This window comes from Hemiscyllium ocellatum, chromosome 22 (genome assembly GCF_020745735.1).
Source record: "Hemiscyllium ocellatum isolate sHemOce1 chromosome 22, sHemOce1.pat.X.cur, whole genome shotgun sequence".
NCBI lineage: Eukaryota > Metazoa > Chordata > Chondrichthyes > Orectolobiformes > Hemiscylliidae > Hemiscyllium > Hemiscyllium ocellatum.
This window is the reverse complement of record NC_083422.1, coordinates 14,804,735-14,827,946: the sequence shown is the minus strand read 5'-3', so window position 1 is coordinate 14,827,946 and position 23,212 is coordinate 14,804,735. Positions and strand designations below refer to the sequence as shown.

General features: G+C 41.3%; 1 protein-coding gene across 1 annotated transcript in view; it reads right to left on the bottom strand.

Moving 5' to 3' along the window:
* Positions 1 to 17,828: 17,828 nt before the first annotated feature.
* papss2b (3'-phosphoadenosine 5'-phosphosulfate synthase 2b) overlaps positions 17,829 to 23,212 on the bottom strand; it is a 75,993-nt gene continuing 70,609 nt past the window's right edge. The window contains exon 12 of the mRNA XM_060841877.1: positions 17,829 to 21,030. Within this exon, the coding sequence (XP_060697860.1) occupies positions 20,889 to 21,030 (142 nt within the window). The 3' untranslated portion in view covers positions 17,829 to 20,888. The remainder of the gene's footprint in view (positions 21,031 to 23,212) is intronic.

Genomic DNA, 23,212 nt, shown 5'->3' with positions numbered 1-23,212 from the left:
GGGCCTCTGGAATACTGGGCCACAAGACCTGGCAGGACCAATCTCAATGTTGGTCCCGGGAAAGGAGACATTGCTAAAAGACCCCAAAGCATTCCCAGGCCACTGGATACCAGACTGAAACCACTTCAATGCCAAAGCTCCCAGTGACCTCCACTGATGTCGTAACCAATGTGGGGTCCCCGTGCTTACCCCTCCTCCATCGCAATTCCAGAGTCCCTTTTCCAGGCTTACCAGCTGCCTTCCCACTGTCCTCCAGCTCCTGCTCCAGGCTTACCGGACCCCAACGAAGACACCGTCATCCTGTCTTACAAATGCCACCCCAAAAAATAATAAAAGAAGAAATGAAGAGAAAAAAAATAAAAAAAGACAAAATAAAAAGCGGACAGAGTGAATGGGCCAGAGGAGCCCGGACACTGCCTAGTCCACCACTGCTATCCAAGGTGGATGTAATGCATGCAATACTGAGGATTGTAGTCTCTGAGAGTTGGTGTGATGTGATTGCACTGGGAGGTTTAGAGTGAGTGCTGGCCATGCGATGGAAGATGGCGCCAATCTGTTTCCTGAGTGCCAAATCTCATTAACCATCTTGCTACACTGTTTGGCATTCTGCTTCATTAAAGGATAGTTCCAGGCTGACGGTGTCCTGCTGTAGCAAACATCTACAAATAAAAAGGACTTCCCTCCTCTCCAGTACCCCACTCAGCTCTGGCCTCTGGGTCTTTGCCCATGGAGTGGATGGTGAGCTGGACCATCTAGTAATGGTTGAGCAGTACATTGGTGGGGGGCAATTCTTGGTGAGCAGTGACTGAAGCGGTGAGCAGCTGAGCTTTTGGATGGCGTCTAATGCCGGAAGATTCCAACTATATGGCTGTGCAAATGCTCAAGGGTGGCAACCAAGAGCAATGCTGCACAATCAATCCGGGAAATCGCCAAGAGAATTCTCCACACGTTGGAGTCAGACCAATGCAGTGAATATTATTTTGCTTGTTGGATGTCAGTCAGCTCAGCTTGAGGCCATCTCTGTCGGAGCTCCTCAGGGGGACTGACCTAGGCCCAACCATCTTTAGCTGCTTCATCAATGAGTTTCCTTCTGTTGTAAGGTGGGGATGTTTGCCGTTGATTGTACAATGTTCATCACCAATAACCAATCACCAATCATCTCCTTAGATACTGAAGGAATCCTACATAGCAAGATTTGGAAAATATAAAGGTTTGAGCTGTCAAATAGCAAATAACATTCATGCCACACAATTGGCAGGCAATGATCACCTCCAGCAAAAGAAAATCTTACTTTTGCCTCTTGACATTCAATGACACTAACATTGGTAAATTTTTAAAATTAATTCAAGGGATGTGGACTTCACTGGCTGGACCAATATTTATTTCCCTTCACTAGCTGCCCTTGAGAAGAGTTGCCTTCTTGAAACATAGAAATATAGAAGATAGGGAAAGAGGAGGCCATTCAGCCCTTTGCCCCTGCTCTGCCACCATGATCATGGATGATCGTCCAACTCAATAGCCCAAACCTCCTTTCTCCCCAGAACCTTTGATCCCATTCACTCTGTTATATCTAGCCGCCTCTTGAATGCATTCAGTTTTTACATCAACTACATCCTGTGGTAATGAACAACTACTGCGTCCATTTGTTAAAGGTAGATCTACAATGCTGTTATGCAGGGATTCTCAGTATTTGACATAGCGACAGTGAAGGAACCATGGTATAGTTTCAAGTTAGGATGGTGAGTGTCCTCGAGGGGACTGTTCAAGTGGCAGTTTTCCCACACGTCTGCTGCTTTTGTCTTTCTAGGTGGGTATGGAGAGGGGTAGATCAGAAGACCTCCTTGTGCGCCTGTTCTTGGGCTTGGCCAAATTGGCTACTAACAGGCCCAGGCAGCAGAATAGAACATAGAATATCGAGCAACACAGCACAAAACAGGCTCTTCACCCCTCGATGTTGGGCTGACCTGTGAACTTATCTAAGCTCATTCCCCTACACTATCCCATCATCATCCATGTGCTTATCCAAGGATTGTTTAAATCTCCCTTATGTGGTTGAGTTAACTACATTGGCAGGCAGGGCATTCTATGCCCTTACCAGTCTCTGAGGAAAGAACCTGCCTCTAACATCTATCACTCCTCAATTTGTGGTTATGCCTCTGGTAGTCAATCCCTATACCAATAAAACCTAACACACTGTATACCTTCTTAACAGCACTATCAACCTGGGTGGCAACTTTCAGGGAGCTATGTACATGGACTCCAAGATCCCTTTGCACATCCACACTCCCAAGAATCTTTCCATTGACCCAATATTCTGCCTTCCTGCTATTCTTCCCAAAGTGAATCACCTCACATTTAGCTGCATTGAACTCCATTTGCCACCTCTCAGCCCAATTCTGCAATTTATCCAAGTCCCCCTGCAACATTCTTCCACACTGTCCAGTACTTCACCAACTTTAGTTTCATCTGCAAACTTACTAACCCATCCACCTATATCTGTGTCTAAGTCATTTATAAAAATGACAAATAGCAATGGTCCCAAAACAGATCCTAGTAATCGGAATCCAGGCTGAATATTATTCATCAACCACCACCCGCTGCCTTCTTTCAGAAAGCCAGTTTCTAATCTAAACTGCTAAATCACCCTCAATCCCAGGCCTCTGCATTTTCTCCAACAGTCTACCATGTGGAACCTTATCAAAGGTTTCATTGAAGTCCAAGTATACCACATCAACTGCCCTACCCTCATCTACATGCTTGGTCACCTTCTCAAAAACCTCAGTGAGGTTTGTGAAACATGACCTGCTTGATGAAACCATGTTGACTATCTGAAATCAAATTGTTGCTTGCTAAATGATTATAAATCCTATCTCTTATAATCCTTTCCAAAACTTTTCCTACAACAGAAGTAAGGCTCACTGGTCTATAATTACATGGGTCATCTCTACTGCCCTTCTTGAACAAGGGCATAACATTTGCAAACCTCCAGTCCTCTGGTATTAAACCTGTAGACAATGGGGACTCAAAGATCAAAACCAAAGGCTCCCTAGCTTCCCAGCAAATCCTCAGATAAATCCCATCCGGCCCAGGGGACTTGTCTAGTTTCACTCCTTCTAGAATTGATAACACCTCTTTGTAACTAACCTCGATCCTTTCTAGTCTAATATCTCGTATCTCATTCTTCCCCTCTCCAATATTTTCCTTTTCCTGAGTGAAAACCAATGAGAAATATTTGTTTGGCACCTCTCCGGTCTCCACAGGTTCACACACAACTTCCCACTTCTGTCTTTGACTGGCCCTATTCCTACCCTAATCATCCTTTTATTCCTCACATACCTATAGAAAGCTTTAGGGTTCTCCTTTATTCTATTTGCTAAAGACTGCTCATGTCCTCTCTATGGTTTTCTGAACTCTCTCTTTAAATTCTTCCTCGCTGATCTGTAACTCTCCATCTCCTCATCTGAACCATCATGTCTCATCGTCACATAAACCTCCTTCTTCTTCTTAACAAAAGGTGCAATTTCTGTAGTAAACCACGGTTCCTTTACCCTATCACATCCTCCCTGCCTGACAGGGACATACCTATCAAGGACACGCAATATCTGTTCCTTAAACCAGCTCCACATTTCAATTAACCCCATTTTGCTACCCCATTCTATGCAACTTAAGTCTTGCCTAATCGCATTATAATTGCCCTTGCCCCATCGATAACTCTTGCCCTGGGGCATGTACCTATCCTTTTCCATCACTAGACTAAATGTGACTGCCTTGGATGAGGAAGATGTCTTTGTGTCAGACAGACTGCATTGCTTTCATGCTTACATCTTAGCTGAGCATGTGGTGTCTACTGATACTCCTCAGATCTTCTGTCATTGGTGGGCACCACATCGGTTGCATTCTCTCCATGTTAACTGATGTCTTTATTCAGATGCAGTAAACTTCTTTTGGGATTTTGATTTTGTTACCGTTGCAGGGGGCTGTTTAAACTAAATTTGTTTAAGTTGTTCATTTGGAAAAGCAGAATCCAGGATGCCTTTTAGTTCCTGAAATTATATTCATATAAATGTACATCCTTTTCAGTAATATGAAAATAGCATCACAAGTACATTTCAGAATATTGGCCGAATATTAGTATCAGACAGATAGAGCTATAGAGCTAAATTCATGAACAAATCTAGCATTACACCAATGCTGGTATAATAAAGTAATTTCCAACAGCATGGTTTATTTTTTAATAGGCTAGAAATACATTGAGTGATTAATATCAACATGAAATTCATCTTCATAAACTGGGGTAAAGCATTTTGACTTCCATGTCATTGAACATCACAAACAGAAATAACCAGAATAAAGGGAGAACGTTCATTTTTTAAATAAACTGATGCCATCAAAACAAAAAGGAGGGGAATTTGAAATAAGCTGGCAGGTGATGCTGTAATAAAACTTTGTTGGAAAATGGAATGCACAGAGATTAATGTTCAAAGGTTAAAAGAAACCCTATGACTCTTAACACTTGCTGATGAGTTTGTCAGATTAGTTCAACTGTCTGACACTGGTAAAGTCTAATACATATGAAGCAATGACATGCATCTGTTACCTATCCCATCAGGAGTCAACTTTATCTTGGTGAATGTAGACAGAAATGTATGTCTTTATATAGATTTTTCTATTCTTCTATGTATGCAGGTTTGAAAGAGATAGAAGGACCTTTCAATTAACTTGGAGCCTGGGAATAACCGCAGCTTACAATGTGTGTGAAAGGCTTTACAATTACAGTTGGCAACAGTTAAACATTGTGTATTAAAATAATTGTTAGATCAGATCAGTTGGTAAAATAAATAACAAAGGAGACAAAGGCAGTCTGGTCATGTCATTTTAATTCAGCATTAACTGCAACCACAATAAGTTGTCTTTATACAGTGCCTTTAACATAATAAATTGCCCCAAGCAATTCATGAGCACATTAGCAAGCAAAATATGAATCCCAGCCACATGAGGGGCAATGGCCAAAAGTTTTATTCAAGACAGGAGTGTCTTAAAGGAGAGCAATAGTCACTGAACTCACTGATTGCAAATTTTAAATTGAGATCAGATTGATGCCTGAGATTGATAGAAAGTGCCAAAATTAAATTAAGGTAAGACTTTTTCAACAGCTGTCAAGGGAAAAGTCACTCCATTGGATAGATTAAAGTCAATATTCTTGATGTGGAGGTGTTGGTTTTGGACTGGGCTGGACAAAGTTAAAAATCACAAAATACCATGTGGTTTATTTGGAAGCACTAGTGTTTGGAGTGCTACTCTTTTATCAGGTAGCTGTCAATATTCCTGTAATTCATAATGTTGCTAGTATTTATAGGATATTGTTCTTATGTAATAACTAAACTGGTTGGTCTGGTCATCCTCTGGACCTAGATGATCTGATCTGGCTTCGTATCCCTATTTTCAACTCAGATCAGACCAAAGCCTGTCCCTTTATCTTCACAAAATTCTTCAGACCCAACATCTGATGCAGGATCCATCCCAACTGATGCAGTTCAGCATGGGCAACATCAGAGGCAATCTTTACAGAGGCCAAGCCTTATTCATATTGCACCAGCTACCATATTCCAGTGAGTAAATGCAGGTTAAAGGTCACAAGGGTTCACTGACAGCTGCTGAGAGAAGAGAAGAGCATATACTCAGTGAATGAGGAGTTAGCAATGGGAGATGGATGAGGGCCTTGGCTGGCATGTGGGTTACAGGTAGTGTTGTCAATCGGTGAGACTGTAGGGGGCAGATGGGCAAGGGTGTGGGTGACAGTTGGGTAAGGGTGGCAGATGGGTGGGTGAGAGTTTAGGTGATGAGAAAGCAATTGTGAGAGTATGGTGGCAGGTGGGTGAAGGTGTAAGGTGTCCAACGTGGGTGGAGTACTGATAGCTAGTGTAGGATTTGGGTGCCTGGTGTAGGTGCAGGAACAGTCGGGTTGGAGAAGGTTGGTGAGAGGGGGATGTACTGTATGGGTTGAGAAAATGTTTAGGTATGAGTGGGACATCGGGTTTCAGTGCTGGATTGGTGAGGGGGATGCAGTTTGGGGGTGCGACTAATTATATGGTTGGCCAGGAATTAGAGCAGCTTTTAATTTCTCTAACTTTTCCTGGTTAACAATTCAGGTAAGTGAATCAGACCTTTTGAAGTTAGAGTTAGGGGCATTTTCACAGAGTTCCAGATTTCAGGTGGGAGTTTGAACGCAGCCAGAACATCAGGATTGCTGTGGGATCCCAGTCGCATCTATCAGGTACACCCAAGTCCCCAAAATGGCCTGACAGAGGAAGACCTGAGCTGTGTGGTTAACCTTCAGAGAGGTACAAGAGATGAAGTCTGTAAAATTGCCAGCTACTCAAAGCACCTTTCAATTCTACATCAGTTCACCATCTACACTGACAGTTGTGATCTATACCTGTGCATTTTAACTTTTGATGTCTGAGTATTGGGGCTGGTTAGCTCAGTTGGTTAGAATATTAGAGTGAGGTTGAGGATAACCCCACAGTGTAGGTTTGGTTTTTGTTTTTGCCTGAGGTAGGCTTGGGATCTGCTTCCTCACCCGATCCTTGAGAATGGAAATCATGACAGACTGTGACTGACAAATATGTCCATAACACGGCTCAGAGTGAAGCGGCAATTACCCTTTGAACAGTTTACATGTGAGATCAGGAGAGCTGTACGTCTACAACTTCTGGAACCTTCTATCACTCCAGTTTCTGATTTTAAGGTCACAGAATTAAATATCCCAAGCAAAAAGAAAAACTCCTATAATTTTTACCATGAAATTATATAAAAGAACTAGAATGAGATGAAGAGCTAAGGACTGAGGAATGAAGAGTCGGATTTTTGATGTGAAATCTTATCCTCCTCTACTCCCAAAATCCAATGAACGCTCCTCAATATTGACATTTGATGGATCTGAATGATGTATATATCAGAAAAGTTCAGCTGGTTTGAAATCAATAATCCGGTACAGTTCTGTCTATCTTCCAGTGGCCCCCAATTGAAGAGACACCAACATGATGGCTCGTTTGTTCATTCCTAACTTTTCAGAACTTGTCTCACAAGAAGTCTGATAATGGTCCACAAGGCAGGATATAATTTTGTCCTCATTAACGATCCACATTTGATTCTATGGATTTCCTGGTTAATTTTTATATCGTGCTTTGGTGCAAGCCTTCATTGTTGACTTGGCTTTAGCTCTTTCCTTTGTTAATTGACTGTTGATAGATTTTGAAGACACCTGTTAGACAACTATTGGGCTATTTCTTCCACAACTTTACCAGCTCAAGTGCTTAGACCATGTGAAGTAGGAACTGGAGTAGGCCATTCGCCCCATCAAGTTCTGCCATTCAATAGGATCATGGCTGATCTGACCACATTGCTCATGTCATAGAGTTATAAATCTGCACAGCACACAAACAGATCCTTTAGTCCAAAGCATCCTGACCAGATATCCTAAATAAATCTAGTCCCATTTGCCAGCACTTAGCCCATATGCCTCCAAACCCTTCCTAATCATATACCCATCCAGATGCCTTTTAAATGCTGTAATTGTACCAGCCTCCATCACTTCCTCTGGCAGCTCATTCCATTCACGTACCACCCTCTGCATGAAAATGTTGCCCCTTAGGTCCCTTCTACATCTTTCCCCTCTCACCCTAAACCTATGCCCTCTAGATTTGGACTCCCCCACCCCAGGGAAAATACCTTGTCTATTTACCCTATCCATGCCCCTCATGATTTTATAAACCTCTATAAGGTCACCCCTCAGCCTCCAATGCTCCAGAGAAAACAGGCCCAACCTATTCCGCCTCTCCCTATAGCTCAAATCCTCCAACCCTGGCAACATCCTTGTGAATCTTTTCTGAACCCTTTCAAGTTTCACAACAAACTTCTGATAGCAGGGAGACTAGATGTCCACATTCCCATCCCTCACCCCCCCCCGCCATAATCCTGGATCCATCTTAATCTTAATCAGCATCAAGACTTTCACTGTTGTTGACATGACAATGTGTGAGTCTGTGCTTGAATACAACTTGGAATTGTCTCTGTAATCCCCTAATAAAAACTCCTCTAAAAATTCCATTTTGATCCAGAAACACTGGAAGCTGAGGGTGGCTAAATGCTGGAACGTGAACTTTTACAGCGATTGGAAATGATGATAAAAATAGTTGATGTAAATTTTTATTGTTTGCTGCCTAATGTAGCCTTGCATATGTGGAACATGGTAAGTAAAATCTAAAGAGCAGTTTTGAGCACCCTTGCAGAAACTACCTCATAATCCTTCCTTTCAGATTAATTTAAAATGAAATCCTTGGGTCATCCTTGTCAGCCTTCCCATTTCACTCCACTGTTAATAAAGACAACCATCATGGACATCACTCTTTAAAACCTGGTCAGTTATTTTGCAGGGCACTTCACTTAGACGATGATAGACACCTTCCCGCTGAAGGCAAACCCCACTCTCTCACCACCCAACGCCTGGAGGAAGAACGCCTCATCTTCCACCTCGGAACACTTCAACACCAGGGCATCAATGTGGACTTCATCAGTTTCCTCATTTTCCCTCCCCCCACCTTATCCCTGTTCCAAACTTCCAACTCAGCACCATCCTCATGACCTGTCTCACCTGTCAATCTTCCTTCCCACCTATCTGCTCCACCCTCCTTTCCGACCTATCACCTTTGCCCCTTCATCCATCCGCCTATTGCCTTCTACCTAGCTCCACCCCCTCCCATTTATCTCTTCACCCCCTGAGGCTTCCAGCCTCATTCCTAATGAAGGGCTCCTGCCTGAAACATTGATTTTCCTGCTCCTCGGATGCTGCCTGACCTGCTGAGCATTTCCAGCACCACTCTAATCTTGACCTTCCTGCTGAAGACAACAGCTTTGCTGAACTGAATAGACACCATCAGCTGTGCCTTGAGTCCTGCGAGCAACTTAGCAGAAATTCTTGGCCCTGCCATTCCATTACTATCATTTCGAAACTAATAGGTGCAAACCATCGCTTTGTGATCAAAGAAAAGACCTGCAATGAGATCAACAATGGAGATACGTGACTTCTTAAATTCCACTAGGTGTCACCTTTGTGAAGTGGATATATTCCAGTTGTTCATGGTTACTGTCCCCAGACCAACAAATTTTGAATTTAATACAGAAATGTAAAAGTAGGTTATCAGGCCCCCAGGCCTGTTCTGTCTTCCTATTAGATTATGTCTGCATTGTATCCACAAACATTCTCCCCATCTCGTTTCTATACTTACCAAAAGTAATCTACTTTCAGTCTTCAGTGGGATTGGGATATTTCACTGAGGTGAGGTGGGTGAGGGTAGAAAGTGATTAGTAATTAATTAACGGCATTTAAAAACCAGTTAGGGTTTATGGTGAGAAGCCGATTAGAGAGGTTCCCCCACTTCCACCACCCTTCGAGTGGGTGCGCTAGTCCTGTTTGCGCTCCCTTGTGGGGCTGTGCTGCTGAGTGTAATTTTTGTTTAGAGGTTTAAAATGTTGTTTGAAATATTGAGAAGCCCTGCCTCAAGATGGAGGCTCTTCCACACTCACCTGAAATAAAAAGCTCCAAGACCTGATACTCTGCATCCTAAAGGTATGGAAAGAAGTGCCTGGAAAGCCAGTGGATTCATGAATTGTAATCTTCCAAAATTCCCTAGATTCTGCAAAGGTCCCAGTGACTGGAAAGCTGCAAATGTAAGATCTCCATTCAAGAAAGAAGGGAAACCGAGAACAGGAAGCTATCGGCAAGTTAACTGAAAATCAGTCAATGGAAAATGCTGGAATTAGTTTTCGAAAAACTCTTTCTGGGGATATTAGTGTCACTGGCTGGACCAACATATTTAGTGTTTAGTTGCCCTTGAGAAAGTGGTGTTTACCAAACAGAAAAAACTAACAATCCACTTGAGGAGCTGTTCTCTTTCTTTTTAAAGATATTTTTATTAGAAATTTAACATTTTTACAAGTTTACAAAAATAAACAAAACTCTCAAATGCGAACATTGATATACAATTAAATCAAATATACAATAGTCAAAATTTAACAAAGGAAACAAAAAATACCGAAATAGAAAAAAAAACAAAACTCAACTTTCTACTAATCTAACCTACAACTAACCAGAGTGTATACTTAAGTCTCTTACGTGCTCAGAATGTATTAACATCAAATGTAATAAAACCCGTATTCGTGCGGGATTCCTCTCCTAAGGGGCCCCGGAGCAGCCAGGTTTGTAATCTCCATTAAATAAAAGCTCTTGTTAGGATGGCCGAAATATCTGCATTTATGTAATTCAAGAAGGGCTGCCATATTTTATGAAATACTTCAGTCTTTCGGTGCACCATATTTGTAAGGAGGTCAAGGGGAATACATTCCATAATTAATCTGTGCCAATTTGAAAGTCCAGGGGGTCCCTCAGCCACCCAGTTCACCAAAATATTTTTCCTTGCACAGAAAGAGAGAATAGAAAATAGTCTCTTCCCGTGCATGTCCAGGGAGAGAAAGTTCGAAAAGCCCAAAAGGAGAGATATAGGGTCCACTCTAATTTCCGTTCCTAAAATTTCTGTCAGGGTACTTGCTACTTTAGTCCAATATCTACGGATCTTATGACAAGTCCATAGGCAATGTACAAGAGTGCCCACCTCTATTTTGCATTTGGGACACATTGGAGATGCTCCTGCCTTAAATTTTGCCAATCGAGCCGGTGCTATATGGGCCCTATGAAGTATCTTCAGCTGGATAGCCTGGGTTCTGTTACAGATAGTAATTCTTCTAGCATTTTCCCAAATATCATTCCACATTTCTATAGAGATTTCTAATCCCAAATCCTGATCCCATGTTTTAAGCAGATTGTCCATATCTCCCGATACTTCATCATGTAGTAAATGATAAATAGTACTGACGGAGGATACCCCCACTGGTCGTAGGACATTACATTCTCTATCTGATTTATAAAGACTATCTAATAACGTAGTCTTCTTCTGTATATAATCTCAAATTTGTAAGTATCGAAAGAGGTCTCCATTAGGTAATCCGAATTTCTGACGCAGCTGTTCAAAAGACATCAGGACCCCATCTTTAAATAGGTCCCCTAAACATGAGATATCCCTGGATCTCCAGAGTTTAAAAGTGGCATCTGTAAACCCCGGTTGGAATCCCCATGCTCGTACTATCGGTGCACAGGGGGATGTTTTATGTAAATTACCCTCATATTGCCGCATTATATTCCAAGCATTAATTGTGTTTAGTATTATGGGGTTTTTACAGTGATCTGTAATGATTTTCCTCTTGTCTGAAAATAAGAGGTTAATAAGTGGATATTTTACTTGAGAGGCCTCGATGGCCAGCCAGATTGATTGTGGATCAGACAAGACCCAATCAGCTATGTAACTTAATAGGGAACTTAACTGATATTTCCTAAAGTCTGGGAAGTCCAGTCCTCCCCTTGCCTGTGGAAGCTGTAGCTTCTTCAGCTTAATGAGGGGCCAGATAAAGGAACCCAGCCAGCCATATAATTTACAAAGAGCCATCCTCGGCAGCATCACCGGGAGCATTCTCATAGGATATAGGAGACGGGGCAGGACATTCATTTTAATTCGTGCTATTCTACCCAACCAGGAATTGCCTTATCCTTTCCAGTAATTGCACAAAATTAGCCCTATACAACTGACCAAATACTGGAGTAATAAAAATACCTAAATATGAGAAACCCTCCAGGGACCAACGAAAGGGAAAAAGGGATCCATCCATTATGTAGGGTGTCATAGCCAGGCCACCCATTGGCATAACCTCCGATTTTGAAAAATTAATTTTATAGCCTGAGAATGCACTAAATGTATTAATAACTTGGATTAGAAGAGGTACGGGCATTAGAGGATTACTGAGGAATAAAAGAACATCATCTGCATAAAGGGTAATTTTATGTTTACCTGTACCAATCCTCAGGGCCGTTATATTAGGATCAGTCTGTATAGCTTCTGCTAGTGGTTCAATTATTAGTGTAAATAATAATGGCGAGAGAGGACATCCTTGACGGCAGCCCCTACCCACACTGAAGCTATCCGAACCTAATCCGTTGGTAACCACAACTGCTTTGGGATCACTATACAATGTTGAGACCCATTTGGTGAACACCTGTCCAACGCCAAACCTTTCCAATGTGTAAGACAAATATGACCATTCAACTCTGTCGAATGCCTTTTCCGCGTCAAATGAAACTACTACTCCTGGTATCTTTCCCTGATGACAGGCTTGAATCATATTCAAAACCCTTCTAATATTATTGGATTATCTACGGCCCTTAATAAATCCCGTCTGATCCTCCTTTATAATATGTGGCAGTCCCCTTTCTAGACTCAGTGCTAACATTTTAGAGAGGATTTTAAAATCCACATTTAGCAAGGATATCGGTCTTCTGGATCTTTTCCTTTTTTAAGGATAAGAGAGATATTTGCCTCTTTCAGCGAAGGCGGGAGACAGCCCTGACTATATGCATAGTTATACATGTCCATAAGTGGATCAGCCAATATTTCCGAAAATTCTTTATAGAATTCAGCTTGTAAACCATCTGGGCCCGGTGCCTTTCCGCTCTGGAGTTGCCTAATTGCATCGAGTATTTCTTGGACTGTTAGAAGAGCATTTAGGGCCGATATCTGTTCCGGAGTTAGGCCCGGAAAGGTCAAATTTTTTAAAAATGACTGCACCCTCCTAGTCCTATCTTCACAATCCTGCGATTTATATAACTCAGAATAAAATTCTCTAAAGATCGCATTAATCTTTTTATGATCATGAGTCAAAATACCTGTACTTTCCTTGATAGACGTAATAGTCTGAGGGGCCTTCTTTTTCTTTGCAAGAAATGCTAAGTATCTACCCGGTTTGTCGCCATATTCATATAACCTTTGTTTTGCAAATAATATTTCCCTCTTAGCCGTTTGAGTAAGCGTAGTGTTTAGAGCTGTCCTAAGAGCCATAATCCTTTGCAATTTTATAATAGAAGGTCTATCAGCGTATGCTGTTTCAGCTGCTCTGAAGCATGCTTCGAGCAGGCGCTGTTGTTCTCCCTTCAATTTTTTCTAGGTCGCTGAGTAGGAGATGATCAAACCTCGTGCGTAAGCTTTGATGGTCTCCCACATCATTGATGGGTTGCTAGCCGTACCTGAATTAATTTCTAAAAAAGTTTTAAATTCTTAGGAGAAGTACTTTACAAATTTACTATCTTTTATCAGGAAGGGGTCCATACGCCAATGCCGAGCGGATGTCCCATTGTTCCTCACCTTAGTTTCCATATATACAGCAGCGTGGTCGGAAATTGCTATAGTACCTATTTTACAGGATGATATGGAATTTAAAAAAATCGAGGGGGCAAAAAACATATCAATTCTAGTATGACATTTATGTGGATTAGAGTAGAAAGAAAAATCTCTGCCCTATGGATGAAGACATCTCCATACATCTACCAATCCTAATTCTTTATTCAGATCCTCCAGTTGTCTTGATCTGGGAGATACTCTGGCAGCACTCTTGGGAATCCTATCTATTTCCGGATCCATAATACACTTAAAGTCTCCCCCTATAATTGTATGACGGGCACCAAAGGCCATCAATTTTGAAAAAGCTTCCGTTATAAATTTAAAGAGGTGTGCCGGGGGGCAGTACAAATTTAAAATCCCATATTCCTCTCCATTTATGAGGGCTTTAATCAAAATATATTGTCCAGATTCGTCTTTTATCTGATTTAGGATTTTGAAAGGGAAATTCTTCCGAACAAGAATAACAACTCCCCTGCTTTTTGAGCTAAAAGAAGAAAAAAAGGCCTGTTCAAATCCACCCTGTCGTAATTTTATCCGACAGGTGTGTCTCCTGTAGGATAGCTATATCAACTCTTTCTTTCTTAAGATTTGATAATATTTTCTTCCTTTTGACTGGCGAATTACTCCCCTTGATATTCCAGGTGCACCACTTTACCGACTGATAAACCATAATCATCTGGGCAAATCCGAGACCCATCGGGAGGGGAAACCCTATCTGGAACATCCCGAGCATAGAGCATATAAAATTTACAAAGATAAAAGGCTAATACACTCACAACAGTGTAATAAAAAACTATTTCTAAATAAAAAAAATATAAAACGTACCTTCTCTCCTCAGGGCCTAGTGGAGGCCATGCCACCAGAGCATGCCACTGAGGTCTGAGGCTGCAACACAGGATGAACCAGTCTCAGCTGCCTGCAAGAACCCATAGGTCAATGGCCTTCTTAATTTTGCCAGTATAATTGCCCCCATTGTCTCTCTGGTACGTCACACTATCTCTGCTGTACACAGTTCCTACCAAGATGTGTGCTCTACCAGTCTCAGTATTGCCTGCGATGTCTTCCCCACTCACTCTCACCCACCCCAGCCCCTGATGCCACTAACCCTGCTCTGCCTTCTCACAGACTGGGACACCTCCCCACCTGCACCAACAGTAATAGCTGTACCACCCACTTTCGTCTTCCAGGATATCTTCCTCTGTCTCATTGCAGGAAGCAAACAGCCCACATTAATGCAGAAAGAGTCAAGCTAGATGGTGGGCTGTGAGGTATTCAGTTTCTTACCCCCGATATATAGACGATCCTGTCTCCAACCAGACCAAGTGGCTGACTGCCTGTTTCAAATGATCTAGACTGGTATCAGAGACTAGGAGATGGACTTGTTCATTCCCAATCTTCATGTGTGAGTCTTGACATTTTGTTCAAATGTGGAACATCACAGTTGGACCCAGTCCTGTTCTTGTCTGATGTTTGTTTGTGCATGTTCTGCAGGACTTCCCCATCAAGTACAGAATTTTATCCATTCTCCTGCCTTGAGTGGATTGTTCTAAAGGACAATAGTGCCAGTCTTAGCTCTACCTGGAATCCGCTAACTCTGACAGAACAGGAGGAGAGCCTTATCTGTGAGACACAATTACTTCCTGGCTAGACTTAACTCCTCAATAGGAGGAGTATGGTTACTATCTCAACACTGGCCTGTGACAGGTTGTGACCTAATGCTGGAATGATTTTCTTGTGAATTCTTTAAAATTTCAAAAATGAAGCTGGAACAATATTCCTCCTGTTCTGGCAAGTGATGCACATTCATTGAAAAGAACAATATCTGTGACATTTATGTTTCTCATTCCTGCCATCTTATAGTTTTTATAATTCGAGCTGGTCAGGTGTGTTATGACACATCTCTAGTGCAAATGAGACTTGAAGCCAGGCTTTCTGACTCAGAGGTAGGGACACTACCACTGCACCACAAGAACCTCCCTGTTATCATATATACTATGGACCCTCTGTGGTGCAATGGGGATGGGCTGACCATCAAGGGACCAGGAGAGACTGACCAAGCTCCTATCAGATGCTTGTACAATCTGGAGACAGGCAGCTTTATACCTCATCCCTTTCTGGACTGGGTTTGAATCCATGTTTTAGATGCAACAGGCAAATATGTTACTTCATTGCACTAACCAATTTCTAGATCAGTCATTGGTCTTTTCACACAGTCTACGTTCTTTCACTCACTGTTTCAATTAGTGTCCTTTTGTTCCCAATCTCTCATGGTTATTTTCTTAGTTGACTTTATTTTCTGCACATCAGTTTTATAGTTAGACCAGGTCATCTTGTTGACTGATTGACACAAGGTGAGTTCACTTGTCACAAAGAGGAATCTTCCATGGAGTGACAATTGCTGATGGGTTGCCAGCCTACTCCTTTGATCTTAACCTTGGAGCTTCCTATGAAGTGCTCAGGTTTCTGAATGGAGCCTCATGAGAAGTGTGGTGTGTACTGTTCTGGCAATCTGTCAGTGCAGAGCAGGACCAGTGCTGCAGGCCAAACCACTCTGTACTACTTGACTCTGGGGTAAGAAAGTCCTGAAGGCACTTTGACAAGTTTGGCAGAGAAGATAAACAAAGTAGATGAGGGCTAACATGGGAAATAAATGAATGAGATAGTAGGGTGGCAGATGAGTGAGGGGTTAATTTGATGGAGACATTGATGGGGGATACAGAGGGTCAGGTTCATGGTGGGTGGGAGCAGGGTGCCAGGGAGTGGTCAGATTAGTGGGTGCAGGGTCAGATCTGGTCAGAGGGGTGAATTGGAGTTATTGGTTTAGGGAGTGTCAGGATCAGCGGATGTTGGGTCAGGGTCTTAACAGGTTGTGTGGGGGGGGGGGGGGGGGGGTTCTGTTGTGTATGGTCGGGGGAAATAAGGGTTTGGTTGGACTGCCTGATAGCTGGTTCTGGTTTACATTGGAGGTAGCGGGCTCAAGTACATGGGTCAGTTCAGGCGCATGCTGCGGGGTATTGGAGTTTGGGGAGGAGTCACAGGTGATTTGGAGACTAGGGGGTTTAGTTCCATAGTTATCTTGGAGTCAGAGCAGGTTATAAAATCTCTAATGTTTCCTGAGTAACAATCCGGGTAACCTTCCAATTTTGATTTTAGATGGATGAGTCTAAGCAGGAACGTCTAGTCCTGGTCAAATAGATAATAGCTGATGGAAGGCAGTGAGTTATCACGACAGACTGTGACAAAGCTGGCAAACCAGACATGATTCAGTGGATTCATTATTGTGTTACTGTATATCAATAAGTGTTTTTATTATCGACATTATGAAACTGGTGTAATACAGAATGATAGGATGCTGGTTCATGGTTGTGAGTCTTTAATCTCAAACTGACAGGGTAAGGTCAGAGATCACCCCATGACATTGCTGGGCCATCAGAAGGTTTTCTTTTTCATCTCCCTCCTGTTATAACTGAAGGGTGGGAGGAGACTGACCTGGTGCTGTTGAGCTTGAAAGATGACCACTGCAGTGGGGAAACCTGGAAGATCCCAGAATGTTCCTGGCAGGGAAGAATACTTCTGCCACTGGTGAGTGGAAGGTCGCATGAGAATTGTTCATTGTGTGTGTGTGTTTGGGTGGGGGGGGGGAGAATGCATGAGGTGAGCAGTGGAGAATAGCATGAAATACCTCACCAAACTCAAGACTCCCTGAAGTCAACACAGTTAATTTTAGGGAAAATTCCATCTCTTAACTCTGTCTCCCTCTCCATAGTTAAAAAAATCACACAAGTTATAGTTCAACAGGTTTAGTTGGAAGCACTAGCTTTCAGAGCATTGCTCCTTCATCAGGTAGCTGCGAAAGTGAGGACTGTGGATGCTGGAGATTATAGAGTCAAGAGTGTGGTCCTGGAAAAGCACAGCAAGTCAGGCAGCACCAAAGGAGCAGAAGAATCAACATTTCGGGCAAAAGCCCTTCATCAGGAATGCTCCTCAGATGCTGCTTGACTTGCTATGCTTTTCCAGCACCACTGTAACCCTGTCTCTAATCTCCAGCATCTGCATTCCTCACTTTTGCCATCATCAATTGAGTCATTCAACCCTATAAACATTCTGCTCACCATCCTCCACCACATCCTGACTCACAAGGGAGAAAAACATTCCCTACAAAAATCTCAAAATGTAAAAAGAAAACTAGGGTAAGAATGCAGTCATATTAATTATGAAATGTAAAGTTGTTCTCCACAAATGAAGTACTTCTGATTTTAGAACATGTTTCTGTAGGCTCAGATCCATACTGTTTAAAATTCATTCACAGGCTGCGGGCTTAGCTGGCTTGGCCAGCAATTGTTGCCCATCCCTAATACCCGTCAGATAGTGATGGCTGCTGTCCTTGGGATGTAGAGACCTCCACAATGGTATTAGTGGGCAAGACCCAGTGACAGTGAAGAGACGGTGATGCTACTGTGCTATACAATAATGTACATGTCACAAATGTCAATTAGCAAATAAACTATTTATTATTATTTAGCAAACATGATACAAGATGAAGCTTTGATTCAGTTCAAGAAATAAAATATTTCAGTTTGCTCCATGTGTTGAGACAGATGACATCTGTGTTCATTTTTGATATTCTCTTTATGGTGAGTGAGGGCAGGGTTCTGTGATAGCTGGAAGTCAAGGTGGTCAAACGTGACGTTAGAATTTGTACTTAATTGAGCCCATGCATGATCAGAGGAATTTTTCCAAATGCTCTAAAAAATCCCCAGTAAAACACCAATTTAAAACATTGTTTTTCTAGTGCAGAGAAAGAAACACTAAATGCTCAGGATCCAGATTTTAAAAAGATCTGATATTATGGAATTACACAGTTGTCTCAACAACTGAGAAAACAAAAACAGCCAGACATTGACGTACTCTAAAACACCATCAAAAACTGGTTCAGTCATCCATTTCCAGGCACTGCATGTCAACAGTAATGTGCCTGAGACATTCTGAGGGTATCTTTGTATCTAAATGCAATTACGTTTGCTCTTGCTTTGACATTCACATTTCAGATGCCAACAGACTTGTATATTTCCAACATTTTCTGCTTTTATTTCACACTCTCAGGAGGAGGTATCTGTATTATATGAACCACGTGGAATTGTTTAGTGACTCGAATAACTTCTCGAAATAAAAAGGAAGAAGGAAGCTGCAAATATTTCAGGGTGAAGGTGGCAGCTTGTGCACATGTCGATGAAGTATCTCTATGAGACTCACAGTGAGGCAATAAATTAATAACATTAGCAACAAGTTACGAGCGTTGTGATAAAGTAGCAGACAGATAATGCTGGTAAATTTTTATTCATATAAACAGAACATGATTATATTAAGATGAAGGTTGAGCTATACGATATACATGAAAGGCATCGAAGGTTTGCATTTGTTAAGGCACAATGTAAAAACCATTCCATATCTAAAAATAAATATATATTTCTGGTCATTTAATGGAAAGGCACTAATGGATACAGTTAAAGCATAAGCAGCATTCTAGGAACTAAATATACCTTTTGCTGATTAATTTTTTTTGCTGTAGCCATTAATCATAATAAAAGTAAAAGTTAAATCCATCAAGCAACTTTGGAAGCGTACCTTATTATTTATCAAAAGGCAGTTGATGTGAAACTCAAATTGAAAAGTTTCTTCATTTGGTTCGGATTTCGGAATGAACCTAAGCATGGATTTTGTCGATACTGGAAATCACATATAAACAGCAGTCAGTTTATTCTCCCATTCTCATGTTCTTTCTTGACTTTGCCCCCATACAGATTTGCTGCCTCACCTTACCAAGAAGGACACATGCAAATTCAGTGAAATGCCCAGTTTTCACTTGTCACAAAGTAAAATGTTTCACAATTGTTTTACATTTGCATGACGTGTAATCAAGCTGACTGAAACCCTGGGAGAGTGAGCAGGAGTGATGAATCTGTACCATAAAGGTTGCTGAATTTCCAGCTGATGCTGATAGAATCTAAAGTGTCAATGCTCTGATGGGTAGAAAGTTTTATTTGGTTTACGTCTGATGTTATTCATTGTGTGCATATTGCAATGCTTTAGTATGCTGGGAGCAAAAATAACTTCCTTCCCCGTGCCACAGTGTTTTAAATATGATTTTAATTTTAAAAAATCAATGCTTTTATTTATTGTGGCAGCGTTAGAAGACAGCATTGTTAGCAGGTTACATGGAGTCACAGCTTATAAGTGCATGCCCCAGTCTCCTGTTAAGAATTTAAATCCAAATGGTTGGGGGGAGGGACTTTTTTTTAAAATTAGGCATTCAGTTCTGATTGGAAAAATTCTGATTTAAAGGCGTCTTGTTACCTGTGTCAATGGTTTTGTCTATTTTGTTATTTTGTCTGCACCTTTCTCCGGCAGTAAATTGCAAAGTCAACATTTATCAAATGGACTACAGGGCAAAGGCTATTAAGAGAAAGAATTATTTACAGTTGAAGGAGGGGAAATAGCGCAATCCTCAAAATCCATGCTCAGAAAAGGATTTTCTTCCATTTTCTCTGGAATTCTAAAAGGTATAATTATCAAGCGAAAGGACCTTTAGGTAAAGCAATTATGAAAATATAAAATAACTTCAAAGAATCTCAGATAGTGAAGATTAAATTCTGCATTAAGTGTGTTATTTGTAGAGCATGCCAGGGAATAAAATGACTTGTATACTTGCTACAAAGTTTACTGTTCACACATTCGACACAAGATTACAAGGAACCTGGCAACAATCTGACCCTTTAAACGTAGATTGCACTAAAAAATGTCCTGTCTCACAGTAGTTGGTCAACATTTGAGGTAATTCTGTTTTGTGCAAACCACCACCAGGAAACAGTGTTGCACTCACCCATTTTGAGCAGGATCCCTGTATAATATTAAAACATCTCAAATTATTCCCATTTATGCTTGACTGCGACTTGATATATGAAGTTAATGGCTACAGCAATGCACCAAAAAAGGTTCACATTTATTGAATGCAATAAGTGAAGAATAAATAGCATTTAGACAATTGCCACGTACAATAACCTATTTTCCCAGCTAGGTTTTCATCCTGCCATAGATTAATACAGCACAGAAACGGGCCTTTCAGTCCAACCAGTCCATGCTGAACATAATCCCAAACTAAACTAGTCCCACCTGCCTGCTTCTGGCCCATATCCCTCCAAACTTTTCCTATTCATGTACTTATCCAAATGTCTTTTTAATGTTGCAATTGTGCCCACATTCACCACTTCCTCAAGAAGTTCATGCCACACCCTTGGTGTCAAAAATCTGCCCCTTGTATCTTTTTAAAATCTCTCTCCTCTCATGCCCTAGTCTTGAAATCCCCAATCCTAGGGAAAAGACACCTACCTTATCTATATCCTTCATGATTTCATAAACTTCTATAAGGTCACCTCTCAACCTCCTACACTCCAGCCATTTGGAAACCAATTATTAATAACTGTAAATCAAATTCGATCGAAATGTAATGTAAAGAAGAAAAACTGCAAGTAAAAGCTGCTGCTTCATGCTTTAATCATTCTTCTCCAGTGAGGAATAGTATTCGGTCAGTACCCTCCAAGCTTTGGGAGCCATGAAGCCGTCTGGTGGATTTTTATTTTCACGAGCAAGCTGTCGCATACGAGTGCCAGAGATGAAATCAAAGCTTTGGTGTCTAAAATAAATAATCAGGAGATACGTTAGGCAAACTTAGCATTTCAAATTCTCATCATATGGCAGTCAAACTAATTGACCCCCAATGAACTGTAATTACGAACTAGCAACACTGAAGCAGTGATAGTGAACTGGTGATAGTGAATTACTAGCCCATTTTACACTCTGCTTGATGCTCTTTTCCCATTGTGAGACATGGGCAGCTGATCTGCTTTCACCTATTGTGCAAAATGAATTCTACTGCAATAAATTCAGACCATCTTTTACAAGAACTTAAGAAATAAAGGAGCAGATGACGTAGTACATCCTGCTCCAACAGTCAATATGATCAAGGAATTCATCTCCACACCATATCCCTGGAATCCCTGAGAGATTATCTATCCTGCTGTCAGAAAACTGCTCAGTTCATCATTGAATACAAGATACTTTGATATTTTCAAAATTAAATGACTCTAGGTTTTAGTCATAATTTTGATCTTACATGGTGTGAGATTAGTTGAGATTCTTGGCCTTGGGATGAAGTTAGTAAATATAAACTTCAGTCTTAGATTAGTGTCAACATTCTTGCCTTGGAGCCAGAAATGTTTGATTTTAAGCTCGTCTCAAAGACAAGCAAATATTTGAGGTTGACATTTGAATACCACATTGTCTGAGGTGATATCATCCAACTGAGATTTTGAACAGATGTCCTGACGGGGTAAGTGTGGGACAATTCTAAGGCATTATTCAAGGAGGAAAGCTCTGTTGTGGTCAATATTTACCTCAACCGAAAAAGGAAATATACATCGGAGGGACATTAGTATGACTACGTGAAACTGCATTTATGAGGTGATGATTAGAGACATCCTGAGAAAATGAGAGGTGTTAATGCTATCTCTGTCTTTAATCTTGAGTATGTTGATAGAAGCTATGCAGTGGAGTTAAATGTTTTCCGCAGGAAGATGGAGAGAGGCAGCTCATCCTCAGCCAATTATATGGACATCCTAATGTAACTCTGAGTGATATTAGCTAAGCCATGTGAGTAAAACTCTCACCGCTTGAGGGTGGGTTTGAACCCCATTCCAGAGATTTGAACATAAAAGCTAGATTTTGAGGCTTTGGTGTTGTGTTGAGTTGTTGGTGAAAGGTTAAACTGAGGCTCTGCCTACTCTGTTGGGTAGATGTCAAAGAACCCATGACACTATTTTGAAACAGGGATGGCATGTTCTCTCCTTTGTCCTGGCTAATCTTATCCCTCAGAAAGATTAACAAACATGGATTATCTGATGATAGTCCCATTGCTGCTGTAGAAACTAACTCATGCAAATTGGCTGCCACATTCTTTTGCATGACTGCAATTTAAAAATATTGAATTGGTCTCACAGTGCTATGAAACAACCTGAGCACATCAAAAATATTCTTTATAAATACAAAATGTCTTTCTTCAGGCCAGATTTTATTCCAGAAGCATAGAAAATGGGAGTAGGAGTAGGCCAATCAGCCCATTGAGCCTAGACCACCATTCAGTATGAACATGGCTGATCATCCAACTCAGTTGCCACTTTTAATCCCTTTAGCCCTAAGAAATATATCTAACTCCTTCTTGAAAACATTCAATGTTTTGGCCTTTCTATGGCAGAGAATTGTACAGGTATTTCTGTGCAAGAGAATTGAAAGAGGTTTATCAAAGGTTGCTATTTATATACAGAATTCCACATTTTTATCAACACCAAAATCAGTGGTACTGATTTCCTCCGGCAAAATAGAGAAAACATGAGCAGTTTCTGGGTCCAAAATGGAGTCTTTTATCTATCACACATGGAATGTATTGTCCGATTCAGCCATAAGTTCCTAGGTCATCAAAATGGCTTTCTGAAATTTATTTCCACATATTGAATGTCGCTCTAACACTGTCAATACTTTATGTCATAATGGAGAGGAACACACCTAGGTAAAAAGGTGTAACATATTTACAAGTAAGGTTTTTCTGGAGAGTCACATACCCTCTAAAATCATCTCTCTGCCTCAGAGGACAGTTGACAAGCAGGAGGGTGGAAGAACACAGCAAGCCAGACAGCAACAAGAGGGGAAGAAGTCAACGTTTCAGGTGCAAACCTTCTTCAGGATGGGGGTGGTTGTAAGGGCAGCTGCAGATATAGGGGGTGGGGAGGGTTTTGGGTAGGGAAAGGGGCGGGATGGTGAGC